The 23,104-nt window shown below is 47.5% G+C and overlaps 1 protein-coding gene across 2 annotated transcripts in view; it reads left to right on the top strand.

The window, feature by feature from the left end:
- The window catches only part of LOC137335874 (cGMP-dependent protein kinase 1-like), a 146,544-nt gene that overhangs the window by 107,353 nt on the left and 16,087 nt on the right, over positions 1-23,104 (top strand). Inside the window, exons 4-11 of one of the 2 annotated variants that reach the window (XM_068001371.1) lie at positions 3,018-3,123; positions 7,750-7,813; positions 11,262-11,339; positions 13,430-13,524; positions 16,230-16,295; positions 17,697-17,771; positions 19,503-19,599; positions 20,081-20,220. In XM_068001371.1, coding sequence (XP_067857472.1) covers positions 3,018-3,123; positions 7,750-7,813; positions 11,262-11,339; positions 13,430-13,524; positions 16,230-16,295; positions 17,697-17,771; positions 19,503-19,599; positions 20,081-20,220 — 721 coding nt within the window. The remainder of the gene's footprint in view (positions 1-3,017; positions 3,124-7,749; positions 7,814-11,261; positions 11,340-13,429; positions 13,525-16,229; positions 16,296-17,696; positions 17,772-19,502; positions 19,600-20,080; positions 20,221-23,104) is intronic. The other variant, XM_068001372.1, reaches the window with a different exon arrangement.

Raw genomic sequence — 23,104 nt, 5'->3', positions numbered from 1 at the left:
GGGCAAACGCACACTGGCATGTGATGGGCTAAAGAGAAAATTGATCCAGGCAAGTTGTTCAAGGGGACACCATTGTCTTTTTTAAATGAGGCCGCTGGAGCAAGAAGGGGAGAGGGGCAATTTTGTTTCCCACCCAAAGGGTAATCGTGTTGTGGAATAAGTTAGCAGGAAAGGATCCCGAAGGAGACAGCGTGAATGGGATGAAGGGAAATCATTAAATGTGTTTCTGGGCAGAAGAGGACTAAGGACTCGGCTGATCTTTGAGAAAGAATCTGTAAAGAGTTTGGGCCAAGATTCTGATGTCCCTATAAATGCCACTCCCGAAGTATGGCTGGGACTTCCAGCTCAGCTATTACTTGGTCTCCTGCTTCCGTCATTCGAACAGATCCCTTGCTTGGCTTTGCAGTCACTCAACTGCTGGGAACTATCTCCATGCCGATTAGCTTATGTTTCCTGAGAGCCCCTGCAGTCAGTCAGGAAAGGAATTATCAATGAAATTCTTCACATCAAGTCATGTGATGCAAAGAGCCCGTACACGTCAAGGTCAGATCTGTCATTCTCACTGCATCTGGGCTGCGCAGATGGGAGGGAGGTACCAGAGGGCAGAGGAATCATCGCCGGGAATTCGCTCCAGCTTGCTGCCCATGGCCCGAGTTTGGTGGAGGGGTGGGAGCTGGTTGATTCAGTGGAGGGCTGCTACCTGTCCAACTTTGGAACAGCGGTGTGTCTGAAAATTTCTAAAAAGAAAACCAGACACAAATGGAAATCATAGTAAGTACAGCACAGGTGGAGGCCATTCGCCCCATCGTGCCTGTACTGGCTCTTTGAAAGAGCTATCCAATTAGCCCCACTCCCCTGCTCTTTCCCCATAGTCCTGTAAATTTTTTCCCTTCAAGTATTTATCCAATTCTCTTTTGGAAGTTATTATTCAATCTGCTTCCACCGCCCTTTCAGGCAGCGCATTCCAGGTCATTACAACTCACTGCATAAAAAAATGTTTCCTCATGTCCCCTCTGACTCTTTTGCCGATCACCTTAAATCTGTGTCCTCTGGTTACCGACCCTTCTGCCACTGGAAACAGTTTCTCCTTATTTACTCTGTCCAAACCATTCATGATTTCAAACACCTCAATCAAATCTCCTCTTAACCTTTTCCATTCTAAGGAGAATAGCCCCAGTTTCTCCAGTCTCTCCACATAACTGAAGTTCCTCATCCCAGGTACATTCTAGTAAATCAAGTCCACTCTTTCCATTTTGTTCTCTCTCTCGCGATAATCATTTTTAATGAGCAGCAAAGTGCCCTGTGCTTGCTGTCCTACACTGGCTCACGGTCTCCCAACAATTCAAATTTAAAATTCTCCCTAAACCTCTACATCTCTCGCCTCCTTTAAGACCCTCCTTAGAACCCACCTCCTTGACCAAACATTTGGTCACCTGTCCTAATAGCTCCTTCTTTTGCTCGATGTCCATTTTGTCTGATTACGCTCCTGGAAAGCATCTTGGGACAAAGTCACTGTATCGATGTAAATAGCTATTGTTGATACCATTCAGCTCTCCCGTTTATACAGTGAGAAATGTCAGTACCTCACACCGGGACTTGTCAGCTATCTTTGATACTGCACCGTGGAGAGCCATGCCTGTACCCGTGCATAAGCTTGTATAGGGATACATCGCATGTCCATATTAACACAGGGCAAGCAGTTACTCCCTCTTAACTAGTTGCTAATGGCGGATGGGTCATTGGTTGTTATTTTGGTTGTTGCCGTTTGTGATATTACCCAGCAGCTTGAGTTTGGTGCCACAGGAATCAAACAGTGTTGACCCTCTACGAGACAATCCACTGACGATAACTAGCGATAAATCGTGATTCATGTAACTTCCTTACTCGTGTAACTTTTTGGTGAGTTTGTACTGTCAAGTTTCATCACTGCCTTGTAGCGGACTGAGATCCGTAGTGAGATTCCAGAGCGGACCATTCTGATGGGTCTGTACTCAGAACAAGCATCTGTCTTCACCCTTCCAATTGATGATGGACTGACTGTGCATTCCCACTGTTTTCTGCTTTCAGTTCACATGTTGCCATTTTTTGCGTTTTCATCTCTTAAATTTGCCTTCAAAAACGAGGCCTCTGCAGGTTATGCCTGCAGCAGACATTACTCTCTGGAACAGGATGTCGGGGGTGGTGTTGGATTGTAAGGAGCCCCGAACGTTGCTGTAAGATCCCGGTGACATGTTTGATCATTCGGGCTGTAGCATAAGCTCTGCTTGAAGGGAAGTATAATGTGGAGATGCCGGTGATGGACTGGGGTTGGCAAATGTAAAAAATCTTATAACACCAGGTTATAGTCCAACAAATTTATTTGAAAATCACAAGCTTTCGGAGGCTTTCTCCTTCGTCAGGTGAATGTTGTGGAAATCCTTGAACGTTTCGCATTTATATTCAGAGAACAATACCTGGTGATTACAGATAATCTTTCCAACTGCCCGTTGTCAAGGCAATCAAAGTGTTCAGACAGAGAGGTGTTACCTACAGGACCACCGAATATACAAACGGCCAGAACACAAAACAGAGAGAGAGAGGGAGAAACATTCAAAAGGAACTTTTGAAGTGTAGTCACTGTTGTAATGTAGGAAACGCGGCAGCCAATTTGCGCACAGCAAGATCCCACAAACAGCAACGTGATAAATGACCAGATAATCTGTGTTTTTAGAGGGAAGGAACGTGAAGGGACCAAAGAAAAGGAGAGAAATAAGTGAAGGTCTGTGGTGTAATTGTCCCCTTTTTCCCCAGTGGGACCTGATGACAACAGTGAGGCAAAAGATTTGTGTCTGTGGGGGTTTTATTCCGGTACCTGTGTTGACCCAAGGGGAAGCTAAGTATGAGCATGGAACGTAAACACACTCCCTCACTCACAGTTACTGTAATACCCTGCCGCAGATATATTGGAGTAACAGCAGATTCATGTCCGTGTGTTATGAACGCCTGCTTTGAGATTGAGTTTAAAATTTGTTTTGCAGCCCTCACCAACATCAAGCTTTGGGCCATCGACCGACAATGTTTCCAAACGATTATGATGCGGACAGGACTGATCAAACACGCAGAGTACATGGAGTTCCTCAGGGGGTGAGTTACTGTTCCCTAACTCCGTCTCCCATTCATCCACGTGCAGCTGGACTCGGTTATAGTCGCACGCTCACACATCGCGCGTGTAGTGTGTGACCTGGAGTTTCCGCTCGTTTCCCCCACCCCAGGTATCAGCACACTCTTCAGTTTAAATTATTTTAATTCAGTAATCTTGAGGCCCCTTTGGCCTTGATCCAGTCACTAATCGATTACGCTGCTCGATTGGGCTGATTCATGGGAGATTTTACGTTGGTGCTTATGCAAATGAGTTTGAGCAGGAACTTGGGCGTTAACGCCACCTCGGCAAAACCGCCACAGTGTCCAGCGCATCCTGGGCACGTTTTTCCCCATCAAGCCCCCAGCGGAAGCTCCAGGCCCACTTGTCTTGAGTGCCTCGTGTGGAGGTTTGTGCCTGTGTCCGAGTAAGTTGTTACTGAAATCTGGCAACGCTTCACCCAGGCTGCACATTTCACGCTGGGTTCATTTTTACCCACCGAGACCAGACACAGTGCGGAGAGAAGCCATGAGGCTGATCCCCAGGATCGCTGGATTGAGCTGAGAGCAGAAGCTCGGGTCCTTCAGTGTGAGCAGCCTCTGCCTTGAACCCTCTACTGTTGCCAGTTGGTTCAGCATTCCATTTCAGGAATTTATTTATTTTCGAGCAAAAAAACAAATTCATATTATTTTTTTCACTCCCACCCCCAGACGTTCCTTTATTAAAGAGAATTGACAGTGATTGGTTCCCTCCTGTATTCTGCCATTCATTCACTCATCCTTTGAAATGAGGGCGAGCAGCAGTGATTTATGGCAGTGCTTTATTAATCTGTTAATTAACATTACACCCGGGCTGGCATCAATTTCATGTTTTTTTACTTATCCTTTTTCTTCCTCTGGAGACACGGCAGTTTTCCCTCCATTACCTCCCCCATCTCCCCACACCATCTATGGTTTTTACAGTTTTTCCCTTATTCCCATACGGTCCAGGCTGGAACTGCTGCTCAAATCTGACGTAAGACCAGCCCAGTCCAGCTGTTCTCATTTCACAACCGGTCCATGTGATTTAGGCCAGGCTCAGCCGGGATGATGAATAGTTACAGAAAGAGGGATTAACACTTAGAGTAAGAGACGAGCTCCTACACACACGATAGGCTCAGGAAGAAACACGTACAAAGAGTAACACACACTCACAGTGAAACACTGAGATGATCACCTGAGGTACTGGCCATCTATATTCCCATTCTCACCAGCCTGAAGATTGGGTCCACCATTAACTTCTCAGCCTCTGAGGAGTTGTGTTTCATTCGTATCTTTTCACGTTGAATCTTTTCATTGCTGATTCTTTGCTGTTTGTTTTTTGGAAGTCATCGATCTGCCTGAGCATTTTTAATGTAGGGATTCTCTTCACATCTTCCTCAAAATGAAATATTCACATTCTTCAACTTCTTCACACTAGACAAACCCCTCCACAAGGTTAACATTTGTAAGGATTCACAGACAGAACAGAGAGATACATATAAAAGGAGCTTTGCCCAAGAGAACAGACTCTGAGGATACAGAACCCATTTTGATAGATAGCTCGATTCCCATTATATATCAGTGTCAGACATTCTCCACATCTTCACTTCTTTTTCAGAACGTGAAATTCACATTCTTTATCTTTTTCACAGGCCAACCTTTCCAAGGACACAATCTTTGATTCCCTGCGTCAATCTTTAACAGTCTGCATCTCATTCTGAAGTACACAAACAGCAAACCTACATATGTTCACTACATTCCTCACCTTCATGTTTTTCATGTAATAGTAACATTTCCAAGGGTGAGGAGTCTCTCACACACACACACACACACACACACACACACACTCACGCACACACACACCCCCGCGGAGAAAACACACACACCCCCGCGGAGAAAACACACTCACTCACTCACTCTCACACACACTCACTCACTCACTCACTCTCACACACACATTCACTCACTCACTCTCACACTCACTCACTCACTCACACACACACACACACACACACACACACCCGAGCGCGGAGAAAACACACAATCACACATCCCCCCCGCGGAGAAGTCACACACACACACACACACAAACTTGAGCTCATCAAAAATTCTGCTGCCCGTATGCTAACAAGCACCAACACCTCGATTTTCATCCTCAATCCCTCCATGGCCTCACCCCTCCCTATCTCTGGAACCCCCTCCATTGCCTCACCCCTCCCTATCTCTGTAACCCCCTCCAGCACTACAACTCTCCGAGAACTCTGTATTTCTTCAGCTGTGGCCTCGTGCATCCCCAGTTTGCTTCGTCCCACCATTGGCGGCCGTGCCTTCAGCCATCTAAGCCCTAAGCTCTGGAATTCCCTCCCTAAAGCTCACTGCCCCTCCTTAAAACACTCCTTAAAATTACCCCTCTCTCCAAGCTTTTGGTCACCTGTCCTAATATCTCCATCCTTGGCTCGGTGTCTATTTTTGTCTGATTATGCACCTATGAAGTGCCTTGGGACGTTTTGCTACATTAAAGGTGCTTTATAAATGCAAGTTGCTGCTGGAAATGTGGTTGAACAGAGAACCTTTGGTCATGTTATCTGGCTGACTGGAATTTACCACACGCCACTGCCCGATCTCCTCAACTAGAAGGCAGAAGAGTATACTCTCAATCAGAGTAAAGCTCAGGCTATAAATCACTAGACAAATTTATTGAATATTAAACAAGTGGAGCACCAGCACTCAATACAAACAGTGTATTTACATTAATTAGAAACTTTACTATTCTCCTTGAAGTGTCAAAAATGCTTTTCCTGCAATAGGCCTCAAAATAGAACAAATCCCTAAGCACAATGGCTTCTTCCTTTGTAACCATCCAGTACCGCAGAGTCCTCTGACGAGCCCTATCGCTGCTGGCGTCAGACCTACTGCTGTCTTGCTGCAATACAGATCTAAACTCCTTGGACAATATCCTGGAACGAAAGGAATTAAAAACTCTACTTCTCAAATTCCAATAAAGCTGTCAATCAAACATGTAACTTTAAATAGACTCACAGGGTGTCAGTTACGAGTCCTGCCTGGAATTTAATTGTCTAGCTTGTCCCCCCTTCCTGAGATGTCCATTGATCTGTTCCAATTGCTTTGACCAAGCTGTGATTGCAAGAATTTAACACTTATCTGGACAGCTAGTGGGGATGCTGCTGGATAAATCGTGCTTTACAAAACATTAGGATGTTGAAATGACCCCTTTTCTTCCCCAGGAACAAGCCACAGATGCACACTAATGCCTTTCTAATGCCCCACCATCTATCACATGTTCTCTGCTAACTGTAACTCATTTTAATCCTGCGTGTACCACGGCCAGCAAAAAATAATCCAATAGATAATCCATCAGAGACAGATGTGCTTCACTTTTTCCCAGCTGGCCTCCGCCCAGGCCAAGAGAGGAGAAAACCAACTCACCCAATCTCTGGACTACATCCGACAATCTAGAGATTTTGAAGTCAGTGTGACACAGTATTTAATAAATGAGGAGATTGGAGACAAAGCCCCAGGGCCATGTGTAATTATTATAGGGATATATATGTGGCTGTAATTGTGGAAGAATCACTGTGGACAAGTAATGTAGGGTTAATACCTGATCCCACGCCCCCAGTGGGAAAGCCAAGCTCTGGGGGGGAATGTGGATCGGAGTGGGGCTACAACATTAAACCCCCAATTGTCAGGCCAGGTCTCCGGCACGCACTCATTTTGAGCGTGGAGTGCAGGATCACTGAACCTGCCCTCAGGCCTCAGACTGCTCAATAGCAATGATTCCAGTAAATCTCAACACAACCCAACCCACGAGTCTACACAGAAACTCTCAAATTGCTGCAGGCTGTATTTTTTCCTCTGTATGCTCCAGCCCTTGAGGAGCTAAGACATTTTAATTACTGGTCAGGTCCATTCCTCACAGTCCGAGCGAGTGGAATCAGCAGTCGCTCCTGATTATCGCCGGTAGATTGAGCTGTGCTTCTGTTCACAACGTTACATGAAAGAACAAATCATCCGACAGAATGAATCCCTTCATTTTTCTTTCATTTTCTTTGCAAACTTTTTTCAAATTATTGGCGAGAATGTAATTACAGCATTTAATTTTATATAATTTTCTCATTCTGTTTCTCTCCATCTTGCGTCCTTCTCCCTTCACTCCTTCCTTCCTTCCCTCATTATGGTCACCCCTGTTCTCACAGCTATTATAACAGAGATTCTTGGTAGAGTTAGAAGGGGAGACAGACCGCTGCCATACAGTGAAGGAGCCAGATACTGAAAGGTAGCTGCCTGGCATAGACTCTAACAGATGGTCTCAAGTTATATTAAGGGGTGAAATTCCTCTATTACTGGGAGAATGGCTGTTTCCTCCATCGTCACTGATTTTCTAACAGTCATGGTTTTGAAATGTGCGATTTCTGATAATATAGTTTCATTGCAGGATTATTAATGGCACCACCTGTTTTTCCCACTGAGATGTTTTCAGTTCCTGAAATGGTCGCTCGGCTGCTTATGATGAGAGAGCTGTGGTGAGTGCTGAGCTGGTCATTCAAACCCACCCCCCACTCTAACACGGTCTCTTCTTTCTGTCTGCAGTGTCCCCTCATTCCAGGATCTCCAGGAGGAAGTTCTGAGTAAACTTGCAGATGTACTGGAGGAGGTACTGAGCTTCAGTAAATCCCACCCGCCCTTTTCCCATGTACTGTCAGACTTGTTAACGGGGAAATCCGATCCAGTTGACACTGGTCCCTTCCAGTAGCTCGTTCACAAACCAGAAGTCTCTTCCCTTTGTCTTCTCGTCCACCTGCAGACCCTTTTTTGGAGCAACTCAGCCTCCACCACGATGATGCATCTTGAGTCGAATAGCATTTGTAACCATCTCTTTGCGTTCTGTATGTGTTCCAGAAAAAAAATAAGCCCAACTTATCCAATTTTTAATTTGCCATCAGCAGATCTCCCCCTCCCCTGACTGACTGGACTGGACTGGACACACATCCGGATTGACAGAGTAGAGAGATGGTCACAGTGATATCATCGTATGATATAGGGATGAACCCTAGCGCAGTGCACTGCCCTCCTGGAGGATGCATTTCTCCACAATGTGACTGCAGAACGTTCAGAGGGCCACACTTGTGTGTGACCAACTGGAAGGAACTGATTCTAATGGCAATGGGTGGGGTGGGGGGCAGAATTTACCACTAATAAGGGAAACAGCAAGGGAACACTGGCTGGCTAGATCCCTCCCCTTAAACATAATACTGTGACCTTGATATTGGATTGAAGTCATTATGTTATTATATATTTGGGGCATTTTATATCACATTTTAGTATGTGGAATAGTTTAGTTTTTGCATGACAATGTGTGTAAAACAAGAGCATTATACAACGTAATGCACAGTATTATTCTGCTAAGGTACAGGTGTGTGTCCCTTTATACTGTGATTACTCTGAAATTTTGAATCGTGATTGGGGTCAGTTCGAGGTCAGACTGTCTCTCTCTTTTTTTACTTTTTGAAGTTCAGTTAGAGGCTAAAGACATTCTGACTCCTGAGCCAATCAGGTATTTTCTGTTGCTGGAAAAGTTTCTTTGTAAAAACCAAATGACTGGCTTCCCTCCTTTTTTCATATTTTTAAAAATCGAACACAAAAAGTGCATCGATAAAAGTGTGAACACCTGAAGTGAGATGGACAAGGTGAGCTATGTGCAAGGTATGTATGATCTACCTGTGCACAAGCTCTGTCACCCCCCCTCCCCATCTCTGTGACCTCCCCCAGCTCTACAACACTCCCAGACCTCTGTGCTCCTCAAATTCTGGCCTCTTCGTATCCCCCACTCCTTTCACTCCACCATTGGTGGCCGTGTCTTCAGTTGCCCAGGCCCTAAGCTCTGGAATTCCCTCTCTAAACCTCTCCGTCTCTCCACCTCTCTCTCCTCCTTTAAGACACTCCTTAAAACCTACCTCTTTGACCAAGTTTTTGGTCACTTGTCCTAATATCTCCTTATGTGGCTCGGTGTCAGATTTTGTCTGATAATCGCTCCTGTGAAGCACCTTGGGACAATTTACTACATTAAAGGCACTATTGTTGCTGTTGTTGTTAAGCAATGGGTTAACATTCAGATCTCATCTAAAATATTGACCTGATTTTCCTCTCAGACAGAGGCTGCGTGTCCTGCTGTGTATTTCCAGCAGTTTTGCAATTTTTTTATTTCATCATTAAGAGTAAATTCTGCGATGCCGTGCTCCCAGTGGGGTGAGAGGCATGCTCAGAGGGAGTGGGCGGTCAGACAATCAGGGTCCTGTCTCTGACCCATGCTCTCTCCAGCAGCACTGTCCCTGCTGGGAGATCAGGGTCAGAATTCACCCTTTAATTTAATGTGCATCAGCGGGAGTGGTCAGCTCTGTTCCCTGCTCTGTGCTGTATAGTTGGGCCAGTTTTAAACTCTTGCTGTAACCCCTCACCCTCCACCACCCCTACTGCTAAAGTGTTAGGAACATTAGGATGTCATTCAGCCCCTCGGACCTGCTGCACCATTCAGCCCCTCGGACCTGCTGCACCATTCAGCCCCTCGGACCTGCTGCACCATTCAGCCCCTGGGACCTGCTGCACCATTCAGCCCCTCGGACCTGCTGCACCATTCAGCCCCTCGGACCTGCTGCACCATTCAGCCCCTCGGACCTGCTGCACCATTCAGCCCCTCGGACCTGCTGCACCATTCAGCCCCTCGGACCTGCTGCACCATTCAGCCCCTCGGACCTGCTGCACCATTCAGCCCCTCGGACCTGCTGCACCATTCAGCCCCTGGGACCTGCTGCACCATTCAGCCCCTCGGACCTGCTGCACCATTCAGCCCCTCGGACCTGCTGCACCATTCAGCCCCTCGGACCTGCTGCACCATTCAGCCCCTCGGACCTGCTGCACCATTCAGCCCCTCGGACCTGCTGCACCATTCAGCCCCTCGGACCTGCTGCACCATTCAGCCCCTGGGACCTGCTGCACCATTCAGCCCCTCGGACCTGCTGCACCATTCAGTTAGATCATGGCTGAATTGCACTGTTGCCTGTCTCCTTCCTTCTATGGTTCACAGCAGTACACTTCAAGTAAGCACGAGACAGTTGAGTATACCGGACAGATTTTATTGTACGGCACAGGTGATCAATCTATACAGTACACGGGTAACATCCCATTTGCCTCTTTCCAGCTATCTACAGAGCCCTGTAACTGTAGCCCTTTTTATACACCTTGTTTACTACAAAAGCAACATACCGTAATACTTTCATAGTTAGGCAGACCTTCAGATTACAACTCCTACTCCCTCCCTTGTTAGCTGTCTCTGGACCTTACCAAGGACATCAAGTTCAAAGCATCCTGTATTCTGGCTATACTGTGGACTGTAGTTTCTATATTAATCACTCATGGTTGATGTCTGCTCTGGACAACACTCCCTTGCATTCCAGTTGATACCATGACATGGAATAGAATCCCTTTGTTCATGTTCAATGTTTCATCTTTCCTTATGTTACCAAGCAACCTGCCGGCCCATCAACCAGTTGTGGTTATTATAGTTCATTGTGATTATTAACTCTCAACTCTCCAATGTCGAACTTCCTGCCTTAGCTCCTCGATATCCTTACCCAACAAAAATCTATCGATCTCAGTCTTGAAAGCTCCAATTAACCCCCAGCATCCACAGTGTTTTGGGGGAGAGAGTTCCAGATTTCCAATCCCCTTTCTGATTGCACTCCTGAATGGCCTGGTTGTGATTTTAAGATTATGCCTCCTTGTTCTTGATTTGTCCACCAGAGGAAATAGTTTCTCTGTATCTACCCTATCGAATCCTTTTAACATTTAAAACACCTCGATCAGATCACCCTTCAATCTCCTATACTGAAGGGAATGAACACAAGCCAAGTTTATGCAACAAGTTGTGATGCTTCAGTCGGGAAGATGAGTTGTACTTTGCTGCTCTCAGATTTCTGTTAATCAGAATCCCATCTTCAGCCCCTGCTCTGTAAATCTCTGTACCACATTGGGTAGTGCATTTACCCACTGAGCCATGGACAGCTTTACCCCCAGTTCACCCTGACATTCTACCGTTACTTTAACAGACTCATTATGAAGAGGGCGAGTACATCATCAGGCAGGGAGCCAGCGGAGACACCTTCTTCATCATCAGCAAGGGGAAGGTGAGTGTGGTGTTGGTGGAAGGGCTAACCCTGGGCCACTCGCAGCAGATACCAGGTAACCCTGGGCCACTCGCAGCAGATACCAGGTAACCCTGGGCCACTCGCAGCTGATACCAGGTAACCCTGGGCCACTCGCAGCAGATACCAGGTAACCCTGGGCCACTCGCAGCTGATACCAGGTAACCCTGGGCCACTCGCAGCAGATACCAGGTAACCCTGGGCCACTCGCAGCAGATACCAGGTAACCCTGGGCCACTCGCAGCAGATACCAGGTAACCCTGGGCCACTCGCAGCAGATACCAGGTAACCCTGGGCCACTCGCAGCAGATACCAGGTAACCCTGGGCCACTCGCAGCAGATACCAGGTAACCCTGGGCCAATCGCAGCAGATACCAGGTAACCCTGGGCCACTCGCAGCAGATACCAGGTAACCCTGGGCCACTCGCAGCAGATACCAGGTCACCTGGGCCACTCGCAGCAGATACCAGGTAACCCTGGGCCACTCGCAGCAGATACCAGGTAACCCTGGGCCAATCGCAGCAGATACCAGGTAACCCTGGGCCAATCGCAGCAGATACCAGGTAACCCTGGGCCACTCGCAGCAGATACCCGGTAACCCTGGGCCACTCGCAGCAGATACCAGGTAACCCTGGGCCACTCGCAGCAGATACCAGGTAACCCTGGGCTACTCACAGCAGATACCAGGTAACCCTGAGCCACTCGCAGCAGATACCAGGTAACCCTGGGCCACTCGCAGCAGATACCAGGTAACCCTGGGCCAATCACAGCAGATACCAGGTAACCCTGGGCCACTCGCAGCAGATACCAGGTAACCCTGGGCCACTCGCAGCAGATACCAGGTAACCCTGGGCCAATCACAGCAGATACCAGGTCACCTGGGCCACTCGCAGCAGATACCAGGTAACCCTGGGCCAATCACAGCAGATACCAGGTAACCCTGGGCCAATCACAGCAGATACCAGGTAACCCTGGGCCAATCACAGCAGATACCAGGTAACCCTGGGCCACTCGCAGAAGATACCAGCCCACAGCTGGGTAATTCACAGCAGATACCAGGTAACCCTGGGCCATTCTAATTTTAGATTGCATTGTCTGAAAATGTAATCTGGACACCAAAAGTCAGGCTTTTAAAGGACATATTTCTATTTTATATATTTGTGAAGGTGTTGGTTATGAAAATTTTCACCAATAGCAATTCAAACCTCAGGACTCCAGCACCCAGTTCAACTTTGGAATTGGGAAATGGTGACAGTCCTATAGGGCATCCATTCTGAGCTTATCCCTGCACCACTCAATCTGCCATCTAATTGCGGGGTCCGGGTGTTTTATGTATAGAATAACACATACCGAGGACTGAGTTACAGACTGGAATCTAATTGAGAGATTCGGGTATTTTATACCTGGAATAACAAATACCCGGGAGAGAGTTACAGAGTGGAATCTAATCGAGGGGTTCGGGGGATTTATATATAGAATAACAGATACCCGGGAGTGAGTTACAGGCTGGAATCTAATGGAGAGGGTCAGATGGTTTATACATAGAATAACCGATACCTGGGAGTGAGTTACACACTGGAATCTAATCGAGGGGTTCGGGGGGTTTATATATAGAATAACAGATACCCGGGAGGGAGTTACAGGCTGGAATCTAATCGAGGGGTTCGGGAGGTTTATATATAGAATAACAGATACCCGGGAGTGAGTAACAGGCTGGAATCTAATGGAGAGGGTCAGATGGTTTATATGTAGAATAACAGATACCTGGGAGTGAGATACAGGCTGGAATCCAATGGAGAGGGTCAGATGGTTTATATGTAGAATAACAGATACCTGGGAGTGAGTTACAGGCTGGAATCTAATGGAGAGGGTCAGATGGTTTATATGTAGACTGCATGTTTCTGCAGAAGTGCTTCATCAGTTGATTCTGCCTACTTTCTTGATGTCTCTGCTTTTGGCAGTGGCTTGTGGGTTAAACCAGTTTAACAGGGATGTGGAAAGGTTCGACTTGCCCTCTGTTCCCACAAATTTAGTTTTTTTCCTAATGGCATCTGCAATTTTTTTTACCACAGGTGAATGTAACACAAGAGGAATCAACAGGTGAAGAAGCAAAGTTTCCCAGTACTCTGTCCAGGGGAGACTGGTTTGGAGAGAAGGCTCTACATGGGTGTGTCTTCCTTCTGTTATCTCAGATCGAGCACACTTGTCCCAACTGGGATAGCACATGGGTTTTCATACCTTTCCAACACTCAGCTGTTGTGAATGTTAAAATAAATGCTTGGTGCTTAGCCGGTGTGGTGAAAGCCATGAGGAGCACTGGTGTAGCAAGTCTGAATAGTAAAAAAATAGTGCTGGAGAAATTAATGGGACTGAAAGCTGATAAATCCCCAGGGCCTGATCATCTGCATCCCAGAGTACAAAAAGAGGTAGCCATGGAAATAGTGGATGCATTAGTTGTCATCTTCCAAAATTCTATAGATTATGGAACAGTTCCTGCAGATTGGAGGGTGGCAAATGTAACCCCACTATTTAAAAAAGGAGGGAGAGAGAAAACAGGGAATTACAGACCAGTTAGCCTAACATCAATAGTGGGGATAATGCTAGAGTCTATTATAAAAGATGTGATAACAGGACATATCAACAGGATTAGACAAAGTCAACATGGATTGATGAAAGGGAAATCATGTTTGACAAACCTACTGGAGTTTTTTGAAGATGTAACTGGTAGAATAGATAAGGGAGACCCAGTGGATGTGGTGTATTTGGATTTTCAGAAGGCCTTTGATAAAGTCCCACACAAGAGGTTAGTGTGCAAAATTAAAGCACATGGGATTGGGGGAATATACTGGCATGGATTGAGAATTGGTTGACAGACAGGAAACAGAGAGTAGGAATAAACGGGTCTTTTTCGGGGTGGCAGGCAGTGACTGGTGGGGTACCGCAGGGATCAGTGCTTGGGCCCCAGCTATTCACAATATATATCAATGATTTGGATGAGGGAACCAAATGTAATATTTCCAAGTTTGCTGACAACACAAAACTAGGTGGGATCGTGAGTTGTGAGGAGGATGCAAAGAGGCTTCAGGGTGATTTAGACAAGTTGAGTGAGTGGGTAAATACGTGGCAGATGCAGTATAATGTGGATAAATGTGAAGTTATCCACTTTGGAAGGAAAAACAGAAAGGCAGAGTATTATTTAAATGGTGATTGATTGGGAAATGTTGATGTACAAAGGGACCTGGGTGTCCTTGTACACCAGCCACTGAAAGCAAACACGTAGGTGCAGCAAGCAGTTAGGAAGGCAAATGGTATGTTGGCCTTCATTGCAAGAGGATTTGAGTACAGGAGCAAGGATGTCTTACTGCAGTTATACAGGGCTTTGGTGAGACCACACCTGGAGTATTGTGTGCAGTTTTGGTCTCTTTACCAAAGAAAGGATATACTTGCCATAGAGGGAGTGCAGCGAAGGTTCACCAGATTGATCCCTGGGATGGCAGGACTGACGTATGAGGAGAGATTGGGTCGACTCGGCCTGTATTTACTCGAGTTTAGAAGAATGAGAGGGGATCTCATTGAAACATATAAAATTCTGACAGGGCGAGACAGACTGGATGCAGGGAGGATGTTTCCCCTGGCTGGGGGGTCCAGAACGAGGGGTCACAGTCTCAGGATACGGGGTAGGACATTTAGGACTGAGATAAGGAGAAATTTCTTCACTCAGAGGGTGGTGAACCTGTGGAATTCTCTACCACAGAAGGCTGTGGAGGCCAAGTCACTGAATATATTTAAGAAGGAGCTAGACAGATTTCTCGACACAAAAGGCATCAAGGGGTATGGGGAGAGAGCGGGAATATGGTATTGAGATAGAGGATCAGCCATGATCATATTGAATGACGGAGCATGCTCGAAGGGCCGAATGGCCTACTCCTGCTCCTATTTTCTATGTTTCTATCCCTGATTGGGCCATATGGAACGCATGGCCTGAAAGGGCAGTGGAAGCAGATTCAATCGTAACTTTTGAAAGGGAATTAGATAAATACTTGAAAAGGAAAAATTTGCAATGCTCTGGGGAAAGAGCAGGAGAGTGGGACTAATTGGATCGCTCTTTCAAGGAGCCAGCACAGGCACACTGGGCCGAATGGCCTCTTTCCGTGTTGTAAGATTCTGTGATGTGAGCTGATCTTTCAGGGCTGCAAATGGGAGTTCGAACTGGCCTCAGTGCCCCTGGATTACAGAAAGGAAAATCAGCCAGGATTCCTGCCCCTGACTACTGTTCAACGCCCCCTTGCTCGATGGTGAGAATGTCGGATACTCCACCTCCCCCCGACCCATCCTCAGCCTGCTGTCACTCACTCTCTAATCTCGCACAGGCGAATGGCCACCTACATCTGAAAGAGTGAATGTCTTCAGGACAGGAAGGAGTCAGATGGGTGGCTAAAAGGCAAACACTTTGTTCAGAAAGAGCAAACTTACTGTGATGGAACAAGGTCCATGAAGGTAACTGGGCCTGTATCCTATTCACTCTTGTGAAGTAATTCGAGTGACTGGTGCTCACCAAGGCGAGGGATGTTAGTGCTGGTACGGAGTGTATGGGAATGTCTGGAACCTGCGGTGGAGTGCATTGGAAGGCGGGGTGGGGGGGTCGTAGACCCTGTGATGGAATGCATCGAGACTCAGTAAACAGAACCACTGATGGAGCTGGACATGCAGGACTGGATTGGTACTGAAGCTCAGAAGGGGAGCAGGGGGCCTGCGGTCTACATAACGACTCTTCCTCCCCTTTGGGTGATGTAGTGTTCTCTGAGTGGCCCCATGTGTGATGGTGAAGGAAATGACCCCACGTTTGCACTAATGTATTTTCTCTTTCCCCAGAGAAGATGTAAGGTTGGCCAGTGTAATTGCAGCGGAGTATGTGACCTGCCTAGTGATTGACAGAGAGTGAGTAGCATTATTTAATTATTACAAATTGAGGAACAGTAGATAAGATACCCACATGATCATTACGTAGAATTCTGATAGTTCAATGCACTCCCGCTGGGTGGAATTCCAGTGGATCCGCCACTTCCTATTTAATCCCATCGTTTAGGATTCCATTTCTTGCTTCCCATTCCACGAGTGTTGTTGGAGCTGCACTCATCCAGGCAAGTGGAGAGTATTCCATCACACTCCTGACTTGTGCCTTGTAGATGGTGGAAAGGCTTTGGGGAGTCAGGAGGTGAGTCATTCGCCGCAGAATACCCAGCCTCTGACCTGCTCTCGTAGCCACAGTATTTATGTGGCTGGTCCAGTTAAGTTTCTGGTCAATGGTGACCCCCAGGATGTTGATGGTGGGGGATTCGGCGATGGTAATGCCATTGAATGTCAAGGGATGGTGGTTAAACTCTCTTTTATTGGAGATGGTCATTGCCTGGCACTTATCTGGCGCGAATGTTACTTGCCACTTATGAGCCCAAGCCTGGATGTTGTCCAGGTCTTGCTGCATGCGGGCTCGGACTGCTTCATTATTTGAGGGGTTGTGAATGGAACTGAACACTGTGCAATCATCAGCGAACATCCCCATTTCTGACCTTCTGATGGAGGGAAGGTCATTGATGAAGCAGCTGAAGATGGTTGGGACTAGGACACTGCGCTGAGGAACTCCTGCAGCAATGTCCTGGGGCTGAGATGATTGGCCTTCAACAACCACTACCCTCTTCCTTTGTGCTAGGTATGACTCCAGTCACTGGAGAGTTTTCCCCCTGATTCCCATTGACTTCAATTTTACTAGGGCTCCTTGGTGCCACACTCGGTCAAATGCTGCCTTGATGTCAAGGGCAGTCACTCTCACCTCACCTCTGGAATTCAGCTCTTTTGTCCATGTTTGGACCAAGGCTGTAATGAGGTCTGGAGCCGAGTGGTCCTGGCGGAACCCAAACTGAGCATCGGTGAGCAGGTCATTGGTGAGTAAGTGTCACTTGATAGCACTGTCGACGACACCTTCCATCACTTTGCTGATGATTGAGAGTAGACTGATGGGGCGGTAATTGGCCGGATTGGATTTGTCCTGCTTTTTGTGGACAGGACACACCTGGGCAATTTTCCACATTGTCGGGTGGATGCCAGTGTTGTAGCTGTACTGGAACAGTTTGGCTAGAGGCGCAGCTAGTTCTGGAGCACAAGTCTTCAGCACTACAGCCGGGATGTTGTCGGGGCCCATAGCCTTTGCCGTATCCAGTGTAGTCAGCCGTTTCTTGATATTGCGTGGAGTGAATCGAATTGGTCAGTGAGAAGTCATTGAACAGCTGATTGTGGATGAATCTGTTGCATTTTACTCAGCATTTTACTTTTTTCTGTCTGTAGCTCATTCCGACAGTTAATCGGAGGAATGGAAGATGTATCCAATAAAGAATATGAGAGTGTCGAGATGCAAGCAAAGTGAGTATGAATATATCGGGGATCCGCACGGAGGGTCTCCTCTCCATGTGACACTAGTTTTCTGTTGTCTCGGCCCTTACCTCCACTCAAATCAGGACAGCCGACGATTCCACAGTGGGCTGCAGTGATCGCAGAGAGCTTGTTGTAACACTGGCCCTCGTGCAGCCTGAACAATGTAAGTTACAGAGAAAGCTCGGTTAACTGCATCTGTTTGTAGGTCACACAAGTGGTTTTTTCCCCATTCCCAACCCAGTCACCGATTGAACCATGGGAAATACACTGACCCTCCCCCCAAAATGGAGCCAGGCGGACTTAGAACAAGATGAGCCTGAAATGCTGACCCCGTGCCAGCACTCTGTTTCATTGCCTGCCCATTGAATCCGTTCCTCCTCTCTGTAAACTCTCACTCTCACCGTAATGTACCATCACATTACACCCCAAGCCTCTCCTCCCCAACCCACACGGGCTCGAGTTACCTTGGCCTAGTTTACCAAGGCCTCTGAGTCCACATTGCTGAGATACAGGGCGAGCTGTACATTCGTAATCCTCCCAGCTGTGTCTCGAGTTCGTAGCCTGGTGCTGTGGGGGTGTCAAAGGTCTTTAATCTTTCCATCTTCAGAAGACTGCTTGATATGGCAAAATTGAACATTCGCCTCACTTTTCTCACAGGGTTAGGGTTAGGGATGCATTTCTTTAAAACGACTCCCTTGTTTGCCTGGAATGCCCCTTCACCAGCCTATCTGTGTTGCGGACAGTGTTTCTCAAGGAAATGTTATGATGAGCTGAAAGCAGGGGATTTAGTGTGTGGATCTGCTGCACCACATTCCATGTCCTGTATTGGACAGCTTCGCATACTTCCCCTGCTCCTTTCCATCCCCTTCCCTCAGCACCGTTGGCCAAGCAAGTGATTGTTCTGCCGGGAGCCCCATTCCCAGACTCCTTCCTCTGTAGCTGTAGAACCGAGTCACTCCTTCACCCTCCCTGACCGTCGATCCACTCCTGGCCCTGATGATACAGCCTCCCCTCCCTGACCGTCGATCCACTCCTGGCCCTGATGATACAGCCTCCCCTCCCTGACCGTCAATCCACTCCTGGCCCTGATGATACAGCCTCCCCTCCCTGACCGTCGATCCACTCCTGGCCCTGATGATACAGCCTCCCCTCCCTGACCGTCGATCCACTCCTGGCCCTGATGATACAGCCTCCCCTCCCTGACCCTCGATCCACTCCTGGCCCTGATGATACAGCCTCCCCTCCCTGACCCTCAATCCACTCCTGCCCCTGATGATACAGCCTCCCCTCCCTGACCCTCGATCCACTCCTGCCTCTGATGATACAGCCTCCCCTCCCTGACCGTCAATCCACTCCTGCCTCTGATGATACAGCCTCCCCTCCCTGACCGTCAATCCACTCCTGCCTCTGATGATACAGCCTCCCCTCCCTGACCGTCAATCCACTCCTGCCCTTGATGATACAGCCTCCCCCTCCCTGTGCAGGGGTACAGCAGAACAAACAAACCAACTTGTAATTCTAAAGCACCTATCACATCCTCAGGACATCCCAGATTGCTTCACAGCCAATGATTAGTTATCGTTGTTTTGCAGCCATTTTGCATACAGGGTGGCCCCTGGTTTTTCTCTCTTCTGCACTGGATTTCAATGGCCTGTCCTCCTGCATCGTTTCAATCATGAACCAATGATTGAGTTTCCTTTTGTTTGCAATCTGTTTCAGGTTTGAGGCGGAAGCTGTTTTCTTTGCCAGCTTGGAGCGTACGGATTTCAATATCCGTGAAACACTAGGAGTTGGGGGATTTGGGCGTGTTGAGTTGGTAAGTCAGGAGGCTCCAATAGCTGGTCTCTTTAAATGGGGCAGTGTAACCCTGTTATGGGTTCAGTCCCCAGTCTGTGCTGAGGGAGCTCATTTCAGCCAGGCAGCGGTCGGGAGCCTATTTGATAGTGGGTGCCATCAGATCAGCCCAATCCTCTCAGCACGTCTCCTAACAGAAAGCCTGACCTATTCCTCCTGTCCCCCTCACTCACTGCCCCTGGCATGTCCAGGCTAATGGTTGCACCCCCATCTACCACCTGAGCTAACAGTGTAGACCGTGGGTGGGTGGGGGTTGAGCCTGGGGCCTCTGTATGGGGCTCAGTACCACAGCAAACCCACTCCCATTGACCCAGTGAGTCATCAGGAGAGCCTAAATACTATTTCTGTTTGCACTTATTTTCCTTTGCGAGCTCTTTATGTTGTCGAATGTCTCCCGATTCTTTCGCTTTTGCTTTCACCTTCATATTGGTGTTCTTCCTCAGGTGCAGCTGAAGAACGAAGAATCCAGAACCTTTGCAATGAAGATTCTGAAGAAACGTCACATAATTGACACGAGGCAGCAGGAGCATATTCGCTCAGAGAAGCAGATCATGCAGGAGACTCATTGTGACTTCATTGTCAGGTACCTTCATTCTCTCAGCACAACCCTTGGCAATGCTGCCTCATTGGGAACTGAAGTCTTTGTCTCAACTCTTTCCTTCCAATTCTCTCCTCTCCTCTTTGGAGGGCACTGACTCCCCACTGGGTTCGGATTCCACAGGCACCAGTCAACGTCTGGACATTTGGTGAGGGAGAGAAATAGCTGAATAAGTAGGAAAGGGAGTAGATTTATTCACTATATTCCGAAAGCAGCATGTCTTCAATCCAGCAAGGGAGCAGGTGATGTTCGATCTAGTTATGGGTGATGGATATAGTTAATGGTCTGGTAGTAAGGGAGCATTTGGAGAGAATAGTGACCCGGATATAATTGAACCGTGGAAGTTTACAGCACAGAAGGAGGCCATTTGGCCCATCGTGGTCTGTGCGGCTCTTTGCTGAAGCAAGCCAACTGCCCCCTGCTCTCCTCATATCCCTGTGTCATTTTCTGCTTCAAATATTTGTCTACTCTAACTTTAGAATTGAATTCAGGGTGAAGCTTAAAGGGGAGAAAGAAGGGTCCCAAAGGAAAGATTTGGATTTAAATTAGGCTAACTTTGATGGGATGGAGAAGGAGCTGAACTTTGATGGGATGGAGAAGGAGCTGAACTTTGATGGGATGAAGAAGGAGCTGAACTTTGATGGGATGAAGAAGGAGCTGAACTTTGTTGGGATGGAGAAGGAGCTGAACTTTGATGGGATGAAGAAGGAGCTGAACTTTGTTGGGATGGAGAAGGAGCTGAACTTTGTTGGGATGAAGAAGGAGCTGAACTTTGATGGGATGAAGAAGGAGCTGAACTTTGATGGGATGAAGAAGGAGCTGAACTTTGATGGGATGAAGAAGGAGCTGAACTTTGTTGGGATGGAGAAGAAGCTGAACTTTGATGGGATGAAGAAGGAGCTGAACTTTGATGGGATGAAGAAGGAGCTGAACTTTGTTGGGATGAAGAAGGAGCTGAACTTTGATGGGATGAAGAAGGAGCTGAACTTTGATGGGATGGAGAAGGAGCTGAACTTTGATGGGATGGAGAAGGAGCTGAACTTTGTTGGGATGGAGAAGGAGCTGAACTTTGTTGGGATGAAGATGGAGCTGAACTTTGATGGGATGAAGAAGGAGCTGAACTTTGATGGGATGGAGAAGGAGCTGAACTTTGATGGGATGGAGAAGGAGCTGAACTTTGATGGGATGGAGAAGGAGCTGAACTTTGATGGGATGGAGAAGGAGCTGAACTTTGATGGGATGAAGATGGAGCTGAACTTTGATGGGATGAAGAAGGAGCTGAACTTTGATGGGATGAAGAAGGAGCTGAACTTTGATGGGATGGAGAAGGAGCTGAACTTTGATGGGATGGAGAAGGAGCTGAACTTTGATGGGATGGAGAAGGAGCTGAACTTTGATGGGATGGAGAAGGAGCCGACTAGAAAAGGGTGGGAAATCAACAGACCAAGAGTGAAATATGTTCAAGGAGGTAATTGGCAGATTCCAAAACAAGTGTGTGCCTCAGAAATGAAGAAGTGGAACTTGTGGATGATGTAGTTGTGAGAGTGGGTAATCTAAAGGAGAAGGTTCATGGAAGGGCAAAGAACCAATGGTAGGAGGAGGATCGGGTGGGTTATAGGAAGCAACAAAAGGAGCCCGTGGAAATAATGAGACAAAGAACAAGTGCAAAAAAACCACTTGCTGATGGTTTGAGGGTAATAGCAAAGGTTTTTGAATGTATGTAAAGGAAAATGGAATGAGAAAGGAGGAGGTGGTCCCATTCTAAACAGATTTATGGTTAACAATAGGAGAGGATAAGAACATGGAACTGCTAAATGAACATTTTGCTTCAGTCTTTGAAGTGGAAAAGGAGCATACAATAGCAAAGGAACAGGGAAGTCCAGGGATTATTGAAGGGGAGTCGATGATAGAAACAGAAAAACTGCAATGGATACCAATAATGGGATTGAAGACAGACAGATATTCAGGCCCATCCAAAGGTATTAAAAGAAATAGCAGACAAAATTGGGCAGGCATTAGCTATAGTCTTGCAAATCTCACTGGACTTGGGGATAGTACAAGAGGATTGGAAGATAACATTAACCCCTATTCAAGGAGGAAAGAACAAACCCAGTAACTGGAGGCCGGTGAGCAGTGGGGAAACTGCTAGAATCCACAGGCAGGGAGTGAGCACTTTGAAAAATCTTGGCTGATTAGGGAGAGTCAGCAAGGCTCTGTGACAGAGAAGTCATGTACAACTAGCCTAAGTGAGCTGTTGGGCAGAATCCCAGCTGGTGGGTGGAGGAGGATCAGTGAACGGCAGATCATCGCACACATTTTCAAAAGGTTTCACACACGCAGATTGCGAGCTAAAATCAAAGTGCCTGGAAATAGAGGTAACCTGATAGCAGGGGTTGGACGCTGTGCAGCATCACAAAGCATTAGGTTCTTATTGGGGTCAGATACAGTAAGTCGGGAGTTATCAAAGGCACCAATATCTAACAGAGAGAAAGTGCTGGTCATGTGCAGCAGGTCAGTGAGCAGATGAAGGAGAAACGTAGATGGCAGTTTTGAATGGGAACCCCCTCTACCAGATCTCAAACCCGTTCTCCCTTTCAGATGCTGCGGGTTTCTGGAATGTTGGCCTGGATTTTAATCCCCCTACCCCACCCCCACCCCGCTCCCCCTTCGCTCAGGTGCTTGGGAGGGGGTGAAGATCGGGTTGAGGGGTCGAGTCCACTTACCAGACTAAGCTCTCTCCGATCCTGCCCGGCGACCTCTGACCTTCACCGACTGTCAGCCCAGTCGAGGCTCCCGCTACAGGCAGGCGGGGGCTAACTTTACATTCAAAAGTCCTGGCCCGATGACGTCATCAGTGCCGCGATCTGAT

This window comes from Heptranchias perlo, chromosome 20, assembly GCF_035084215.1.
Source record: "Heptranchias perlo isolate sHepPer1 chromosome 20, sHepPer1.hap1, whole genome shotgun sequence".
NCBI lineage: Eukaryota > Metazoa > Chordata > Chondrichthyes > Hexanchiformes > Hexanchidae > Heptranchias > Heptranchias perlo.
The sequence above is the reverse complement of the archived record's forward strand: the minus strand, read 5'-3'. Positions and strand labels throughout refer to the sequence as shown.